Raw genomic sequence first — 9,658 nt, forward strand, 5'->3', positions numbered from 1 at the left:
CAATCTCTTCTTGAAAACTTCCAGTGTTGGAGCATTCACAACTACTGGAGGCAAGTTGTTCCACTGACTAATTGTTAATTAACTTTAATCTTCTGTACAGCTTTTATTCCTCAGCTGCTGTGTTTCTTGAAGTAGTTTTGTCTGCAATGAACAGCAGGAAGCTCAGAGGTAAAGGCTATAATAATTTTTAAACTAATTACGTTGAGCTCACCTGTTCAGAATATTACGACAGATGTGAGCAAGTATTGTGCGCAGGAAATCATTTTTTTATTTAATTTGAATGTTATGAAATATTTAAATATTATTCCTCCTGGATATAAACATAGATATTTTGAGAATGGCACATCATTTGGGCATTATTAACTGAATTCTTTTCACAGAACATAACAGAATAATAACAGAGTTGGAAGGGACCTTGGAGGTCTTCTAGTCCACCCTCCCGGTAATCAGGAAGCCCTCTACTATTTTAGGCAAATGCTTGTCCAATCTTTTCTTTAAAACTTCCAGTGTTGGAGCATTCACAACTTCTGGAGGCAAAATGTTCCACTGATTAATTGTTCTCACTGTCAGGAAATTTCTCCTCAGTTCTAAGTTGCTTCTCTCCTTGATTAGTTTCCACCCATTGCTTCTTGTTCTGCCTTCACGTGCCTTGGAGAATAGCTTGATTCCCTCTTCTTTGTGGCAGCCCCTGAGATATTGGAAGATGCTATCATGTCTCCCCTGGTCCTTCTTTTCATTAAACTAGACATCCCCAGTTCCTGCAACCGTTTTAGCCTCCAATCTCCTAGTCCTCTTTGTTGCTCATCTCTGCACTCTTTCCCAAGTCTCCACATCTTTTTTTCCCATCCAAACCTTAACATTCCAGCCAAACTGGCAGGACCCACGATGAACATTATGGAAACGAGATGGAAAACGAAGAGCTCTTCAGAAAACCGGTTGGCTTGCAAAGATCTCGTTAGTTCGGAGAGAGGCAAGGTTTCAACGGAAGCCTGCCTCCTCCCAAGCATGATGCTGCCCAAATCCTCCAAGATCAAAAGGATCCAGAATAGCAGGAGATCCTGCGGCTGAGAAGACCTCGCCACAGCCGGCCCCGATGCTGGAGTCCAGCTCGAAGTGCATCCCTGGGACGTTAACCACAAAGAACCTTGCAAACAGCCCCACCCCTAGTCTTTGGCAGAGGAGATGCTCAAGAATGGAAAGCAATGCGAACTGACTCTGTTCTGTAGGAGGGGCGGAATCTCCTCGGCCCTTCCCTCCCCACACACAAAACAATCTCCAAGCGCTCGGCCTGGTTTCACCTCCGGCGTGCTCTCTTGGGGGGGATCCTGTTGCTTTCACAACCGGTTCCTGGGACCGTGTGTTTCACACGTGCGACAGAGGTAGGTTCCTACTGGTTCGGACCGGTTCGGATGAGTAGGTAGTAACTCTGCCTGCCACCCCCCCACTCCCCCACGAGCCGGTTCTATCTGCGAAGCTGCCATCTTGATTTTCACTCCTGCGCATGCGCAGAACAATCTTCATTGCAGAAATTTAATCTTTCCCCCTTTTCAAAAGTTATTTGTGCGTTGAGCTGGCAATATTGCCGGCAGCAACCCACCCCTGAGGTGCCCGCTTCACACACATACACACATGCCTGACATGCGCTGCGCACGCATGCACGATTTTACCAAACCTTCCCTTCCGTGTTACTTCTCGGGGCTGAACCGATCTGAACCGGCTGAATCCCACTCAGGGCTGGGTCCCGGCTGCTGCTACTGCAGATTCACTCAGGGATGCACTGCACATGTGCAGAAGCGAAAAACAAGATGGCGGCCCCCACAGCGGCGCCGAGAGAACGGTTTGGGAGCGTGGCAGACCGAGTTACTACCTAGTAGTAGTAGCAGTTAGACTTATATACCGCTTCATATGGCTTTCAGCCCTCTCTAAGCGGTTTACAGAGTCAGCATATCGCCCCCAACAATCCTGGTCCTCATTTCACCCACCTCGGAAGGATGGAAGGCTGAGTCAACCTTGAGCCGGTGAGATTTGAACCGCCGAACTGCAGATAACAGTCAGCTGACTACTCGGCTGAAGCTGTCCGAACCGGTAGGAACCTACCTCTGATCCCACCGCTGCTTCAACCATTCTCCACTTATCTCCAGCCTTCTCCGTTCCTGATGAAAATCTAGAAAACCCCTAGGAGGGAGGGAGGAAGGGATTCAACAATTTAGATGAGGGGTAGATAGAATCCAATTTGCAAACAACAACAAGGTGGCGCGAGTAGCCAACTCTTTACAACAGGAGTGTCAAACTCAAAGCCCAGAGGCCGGATCCAGCCTGCAGGGTGCTTAGATCTGGGCTACGGGGCTGCCCAGGAAGCAGTGAGGGACCAGCCCGCATTGCAGATATTGGGAGGATGGCGCACGGCCCTCCCGAGATCCATTTTCACTGGCCACAGGCGCTCCGACAGGAATAACATTGAGCTGGCCACGCCCTGCCTCTCCCAAGATCAACCCCAACCCTGATGTGGCCCTGAATGAAGTTGAGTTTGACACCGCTGCTTCAGAAGATAAGAGTGGAGCTCCAGGAAGATCTGGGCCTTCTCCAACCCAAGGCCATTTAGTGGTGGGAAGAATAAGGTTTCCCCCTTAGGCAAGAGGGGAGAATAGCAATAGCAATAGCAGTTAGACTTATATACCGCTTCATGGGGCTTTCAGCCCTCTCTAAGCGGTTTACAGAGTCAGCATATCGCCCCCACAGTCTGGGTCCTCATTTCACCCAACTCGGAAGGATGGAAGGCTGAGTCAACCCTGAGCCGGTGAGATTTGAACCGCCGAACTGCAGATAGCAGTCAGCTGAAGTGGCTGCAGTACTGCACCCTAACCACTGCGCCACCTCGGCTCTTAGTTTACATTATAGGAGAAGTACCACTTAGTGATAAGATTGCAGGGAAAGTAGGATTTACAAAAAAGTTATATATTAGTAGAAGAATAAAGATTGTCTGATACAAATAACCAAACATGGACTTGATAAGCAAAGGAGAAAAGAATAATAGGATTATAAGAGTAAAATTGTGTAGAGATGTATTGAGAGGGAAATAGTGTTTGTAAAGATAGGCATCTCTGCTGTAAGAAGGAACACGCGGTTCCGGTGTTATTTGTAAGTGTTGTGTATGTTTTTGTCAATGCGTATAAGGCAGTGTTTCTCAACCTTGTCAACTTGAAGATGTCCGGACTTCAACTATCAGAATTCCCCAGCCAGCGAATGCTGGCTGGGGAATTCTGGGAGTTGAAGTCCGGACATCTTCAAGTTGCCAAGGTTGAGAAACACTGTCCTAGACACTGAATTGTTTATACGTGAATGCTGGCTGGGGAATTCTGGGAGTTGAAGTCCGGACATCTTCAAGTTGCCAAGGTTGAGAAACACTGGTATAAGGGTTTGTAATAAACAAAAATTTAAAAAATCACAATGCACAGGTATAGAAGAGGTAGCACCTGGCTCAGCAGTCGTCCCTGTGCGAGGGATCTGGGAATCCTAGTGAACAATCTCTCAAACGTGAGCCAGCCGTGTGCGGCAGCTGCCGAAAAGGCCAATGCAATCCTGGGCTGCATCAACAGAGGGACAACATCAAGGCCACAAGAAGCATTAATCCTATTTTTATACTGCACTGGTGTGTAAATTTGTAATACTGTGTTCAGGTTTGGCCACCAAAATACACGCAGAGCTGAGACTGGAAAGGGGGCAGAGAAGAGCAGCGAAGAGGATGAGGGGACTGGAGGCTTAAAACATACGATGAACGGCTGCAGGAACTGGGCATGTCTAGTTTTAATAAATAGAATGATTAGGGGATGACATGATAGCAGTCTTCCAATACCTCAGGGGTTGCCCCAAAGAAGAGGGAGTCAAGCTATTCTCCAGGGCACCTGAAGGCAGGACAGGAAGCAATGGATGGAAACTAATCAAGGAGAGAAGCAAGCTAGAACTAAGGATGAATTTCCTGACAGTGAGAACAATTAACCAGTGGAACAACTTGCCACCAGAAGGTGAGGCTGACGGCAATGGTATAGGTCTCCCGCTTGAGAAGGGAGGCTGGACTAGAAGACCTCGAAGGTCCCTTCCAGCTCTTGTTATTCTGAAGTTCCGTAAGGATCGCCTGCTTGAGAAGGGGGGGCTGGACTAGAAGACCTCCAAGCCCCCTTCCAACTCTGTTATCCTGTAGGAAAGTGTCTCCTGCTTAAGCCGGGTAGGGTTGGACTAGAAGACCTGGAAGGTCCCTTCCAGCTCTTGTTATTCTGAAGTTCCGTAAGGATCGCCTGCTTGAGAAGAGGGGGTTGGACTAGAAGACCTCCAAGCGCCCTTCCAACTCCGTTATCCTGTAGGAAAGTGTCTCCTGCTTGAGCCGGGGAGGGCTGGACTAGAAGACCTCGAAGGTCCCTTCCAGCTCTTGTTATTCTGCAGTTCCGTAAGGGTCTCCTGCTTGAGAAGGGGGGGTGGACTAGAAGACCTCCAAGCCCCCTTCCAACTCCGTTATCCTGTAGGAAAGTGTCTCCTGCTTAAGCCGGGGAGGGCTGGACTAGAAGACCTCGAAGGTCCCTTCCAGCTCTTGTTATTCTGCAGTTCCGTAAGGGTCTCCTGCTTGAGAAGGGGGGGGTTGGACTAGAAGACCTCCAAGGTCCCTTCCCACTCTCTCCTTCTGCATTCGGGACCGTTCCGCCTTTCAGGACGGGCACAGATGGTCCCAGCAGGAGGGGGCCGGGGAGAGACGCCCCCTTCCCAGTCGCCGCCTGCGGGACAGCCTCGGAGACGGCAAGCGGCGGGGGTCCCTCAGACCCCTCCCCTCGCTGCTCCCTTCCTTCTTGGGGTCGGAGCTGATTGTCCCGCCAAAGAAAAGACGGGCGGGTGGAAGGGGGGGGGGGTGGATCGACCCAGCTGCTGCGTAAAGGAGGCGAAGGAGAAGCGCCTGCCCGGCGGATCGCGCCCTCCCTCCCTCCCTCCCCCCGGGGGTCTCCTGTGCCAAACGGGGGCTTAAACAAACCCAGATGGCGGGTTGGGCTGGGCGGCCCCCCCAATGCTGCAGCAGCAGCGGCGGCGGAGGCAGCCAAAGCAGCCGGGGCTTCAGCTGACAGCCTCCCCCGCCCGCCCGCCCGCCCGCCCGCGCCGCTTGCGCGAAGCCCGGCTCGCAGCCGCAGCAGCTGTTCGGCCAAGGCGCCGCCAAAGCAGCAGCCGCAGGAGCCGCGTCCGGGGCCAAAGCTCCAGCCCGGCCCAGCGCAGCTCAACCCGGCATGAAGAACTTGCAGCTGACGGAGGCGGAGACCCGCTGGAAGCGCTTCTGCCTGCAAGAATTGCGCGGCATCCAGAAGCTGAAGCGCAGGAGCCGGCCGGGCTTGCGCGGCGGGAGGGGCCGGCCGGGGGTCCCGGAGCACGTGCGCCCGCCTTCCCCGCCGCGCCCGGGCTTCCCCCAAGGCGGGCCAGGCGCCGGGGGTCTGCCGGGGGTCGAGGCGCCCTTCCCGGCGGCGCTGCGCTGCCCGGGCTCGTCGCTCTTCCCCGAGGAGGAGGAGGAGGAGGAAGAGGAGGCGGCGTCCGCGGGGGTCCCGGAGAGCCCCCTGCCCGCCCTCCTGCCTTCCCGGGGCTTGTATAACGGCGGCGGCGGCGAGGGCTCCGCCTCGCCTCGCAAGCGGACAAGCGACCCGGCCGGCGGCGGCGCCGGCTCGGAGATAAAAGCGCTGCAGCAAACCCGGAGGCTACTGGCCAACGCCCGCGAGAGGACCCGGGTGCACACCATCAGCGCCGCCTTCGAGGCGCTCCGCAAGCAGGTAAGGGGGGCGCTGGGGGGGACGACGAGACCCCCACTCTTCCCGGCTCGTGGCGCGGAAGGTCGGAACCCCCCCTCTCTCTCACACACACACAGGGGGATCCCCCATGGATCCAAAATCGACTGGACAACGGGATGGGATGGGGGTATAAGGCTCCTGCCTTGAGGAAGGGGTTGGACTAGAAGACCTCTGAGGTACCCTTCCAACCCGATCATTCTGTAGAGCGAAAGCGCTTTGGTGCTTTGCAGCCCCTACAGAGCTAACCTATTGCCCCCAGCAATCGGGGTCCTCAATCTGGGTATAAGGCTCCTGCCTTGAGCAAGGGGATGGACTAGAAGACCTCTGGGGTTCCCTCCAACTTGATTATTCTGTCTAAGGCTCCTGTCTTGAGCAAGGGGATGGACTAGAAGACCTCTGAGGTTCCCTCCAACTTGATTATTCTGTCTAAGGCTCCTGTCTTGAGCAAGGGGATGGGCTAGAAGACCTCTGGGGTTCCCTCCAACTTGATTATTCTGTCTAAGGCTCCTGTCTTGAGCAAGGGGATGGACTAGAAGACCTCTGAGGTTCCTTCCAACTTGATTATTCTGGCTAAGGCTCCTGCCTTGAGCAAGGGGATGGGCTAGAAGACCTCTGAGGTTCCCCCCCAACTTGATTATTCTGTCTAAGGCTCCTGCCTTGAGCAAGGGAATGGACTCGAAGACCTTTGAGGTTCCCTCCAACTTGATTATTCTGTCTAAGGCTCCTGTCTTGAGCAAGGGGATGGACTAGAAGACCTCTGAGGTTCCCTCCAACTTGATTATTCTGCCTAAGGCTCCTGTTCTTGAGCAAGGGGATGGGCTAGAAGACCTCTGAGGTTCCCTCCAACTTGATTATTCTGGCTAAGGCTCCTGCCTTGAGCAAGGGGATGGACTAGAAGACCTCTGAGGTTCCCTCCAACTTGATTATTCTGTCTAAGGCTCCTCTCTTGAGCAAGGGGATGGACTAGAAGACCTCCGATGTCCCTTCCAAATCAATTATAGGTAGTCCTCCACTTAACGACCACAATTAGCCCAACATTTATGCTGCTACTTGGGACATTGGTTACTGCAACCATCATAAATGTGAATCGTTTGCCAAGTTACAAGGGCACTGAAAAAAATTGACTTAGGGTCATTTTTCACACTTACGACCGTTGCAGTGGCCGTGTGATCAAAATTCAGTCTTTTGGCAACTGACTCATATTTATGACGCTTGCAGGGTCCGGGAGTCACGGGCCCCCTTTCTGACAAGCCAAGTCAAAAGGGGAAGCCAGATTCAATTAACAGCCTTGTTGCTGTCTTAGTAACCGCAGTGATTCACTTAACAACGGTGGCCAGGAGAGTCGTAAAATGGAGCGAAACGCGCTTCACAAACTTCTCGCTTAGCAACAGAAATTCTGGGCTCAGTTGTGTTCATAAGTGTGTGTGTGTGTGTGTGTAAACACATACATACATATAAATACACAAACACACACACACACAAACACGTATATATGACACAATTTAGGACAAACTTTATGATGCAAAATGAGTTGTTTGTTGAGCACGTTTTGCCAGATGTTATGACTTTCCCTGCCACGTTTCTTCAGCGAACGGCCGCCGTTGTTAAATTAGTCACCTGGTCGCTAAGCGAATCTGGCTCCCCCCGTTGGCTTTGCTTGCCAGAAGGTCACAAAAAGGGAACACCCCCCCCCTGATCCCAGGACCCTCCAACGGTCATAAATAGGATCCAGTTGCCAAGCATGTGACCCTGGAGATGCTGCAGCCGTCATAACTGTGTGAAAAAGTGGAGAAAGGTCACTTTTGCCAGTGCCGCTGTCGTTTCGAAGGGTCGCTAAACGAACCGCTGTGAGGCGAGGACTTCCTGCATGGCAGGGAGGGACGTTTGGGCCCATGAAGGAGCCGATGGAAGAAGGCCATTGCTTGGCCCTGTCTGTGATTTGGGGGGGGTCTAGCGCCTCCCTCCGCTCTTCCCCAAGAAGCCCCCCTGGATGAATCACGGCCGTTATCTGAAAAATTCGCACGGGTCTCTTTCCAGGGTGTGAATTACACCTTCCTGTTAATCAAGGAGACTTTCCTGTTGGCTATCCGGCTTTTGCGCTGGGGACATATTTTTCCAAGGTGGCTCCGTTGAGTGCGTGAGAAGCGAAAGCTACAGAGGCAAAACCATTCGTGGTCTCCCCACGTGTGGCTTGTTCCTGGTCTTGCGTAATGCGTAAGGTGTGAAAACAACCGGGATCCACCCAGATTAGATTCCCCTCTGGGAGACCCCCGGGATCATCCCAGTTAAGAGCCACTGGAAATTTGCTTTTCATCAAAAGCCAATTTAGACAAGGGCTGCTGTTCGAGGGTCAGGGCAGGCCAAGCAGGAATCCTAAACCTTGCAAATAATTCCAAGAAATATAATTTGGAATCTGCCATCAGGCAGACGTGGGGTGACTTTGGGCCTCTGAAAACTACCAGTCTGATTGAGAACAAAGAATGGAATGGAATGGAATGGAATAGAATAGAATAGAATAGAATAGAATAAGGAATGGAATGAATGGAATGAATGGAATGAATGGAATGAATGGAATGGAATAGAATACAATAGAATATGGAATAGAATAGAATAGAATATGGAATGGAACGGAATAGAATAAAATAAGGAATAGAATAGAATAGAATAAGGAATGGAATAGAGTAGAGTAGAGTAGAATAGAATAGAATAGAATAGAATAGAATAGAATAGAATGGAATGAATGGAATGGAATGGAATATAATATGGAATGGAATGGAATAGGATAGAATAGAATAGAATAGAATAGAATAGAATAGAATAGAATAGATATTGGAATGAAGAATAGAATGAATATAAGAATGGAATAGAATAAAATAAGGAATAGAATAGAATAGAATAAGGAATGGAATAGAGTAGAATAGAATAGAATAAGGAATGGAATGGAATGGAATATAATATGGAATGGAATGGAATAGGATAGGATAGGATAGGATAGGATAGGATAGGATAGAATAGAATAGATATTGGAATGAAGAATAGAATAGAATGAATATAAGAATGGAATAGAATAGAATAGAATAGAATAATAGAATAGAATATAATAGAATAAGGAATGGAATAGAATAGAATAGAATAAGAAATGGAATAGAATAAAATAGAATAAGGAATGGAATAGAATAGAGTAGAGTAGAATAGAATAGAATAGAATAGAATAAGGAATGGAATATAATATCTCAGTCTACATAAAGAAAAATAGAATACAATACAATCATCAAGAATCATAAGATGCAACACTTAGGGATGGTCATAGGTTACTAATAAGCAATCAAATTATACAAGGAAACAAATGAAACAATATAAATTGTAAAGAGACAAGCAACATGGTTATAGTCCTAAGTGGGAAGAGAGAGATCCTAGGAAGGAAGAGAATAGGAATACAGCAGGTAATATTATGACAGGGTTGTGGGAATAATAACAAGAACAACAAGAACAATAATAACAAGAACATAAGAGCAAGAATACAGGTAGTCCTCGACCTACGACCACAATTGAATTCAAAGTTCCTGTTGGCAAGTGAAACAATTAAGTGAGCTTTGTCCCATTTTATGACCGTTGTTCAGTGAATCCCTACAGTAACCTGTTTCTTAAGAGAAATTGGCTCCCTCGTGGACTTGGCAAAGGGGATCAATATGATGGGACACTGCAGCCATCCCAAATATGAGACAGTTTCCGAGCGTCTGAGTTTTGATCACGTGTCCATGGGAAGGCAGGAATGGTCGTAAGTGTGGAAAATGGTCACAAGCCACTTTTTTTTCCAGTGCCGCTGTAACTTTTAACGGTCACTAAAC

At 49.6% G+C, this 9,658-nt stretch overlaps 1 protein-coding gene across 1 annotated transcript in view; it reads left to right on the top strand.

The window, feature by feature from the left end:
• The first annotated feature begins 4,890 nt into the window (after nucleotides 1–4,890).
• LOC148043228 (uncharacterized) overlaps nucleotides 4,891–9,658 on the top strand; it is a 25,033-nt gene continuing 20,265 nt past the window's right edge. Inside the window, exon 1 of the mRNA XM_087726558.1 lies at nucleotides 4,891–5,792. Within this exon, the coding sequence (XP_087582684.1) occupies nucleotides 5,262–5,792 (531 nt within the window). The 5' untranslated portion in view covers nucleotides 4,891–5,261. The remainder of the gene's footprint in view (nucleotides 5,793–9,658) is intronic.

Source organism: Thamnophis sirtalis, unplaced genomic scaffold (genome assembly GCF_051295495.1).
Source record: "Thamnophis sirtalis isolate CommonGarterSnake01/CBP01778 unplaced genomic scaffold, rThaSir2_p1.2 scaffold_12, whole genome shotgun sequence".
Lineage (NCBI taxonomy): Eukaryota > Metazoa > Chordata > Lepidosauria > Squamata > Natricidae > Thamnophis > Thamnophis sirtalis.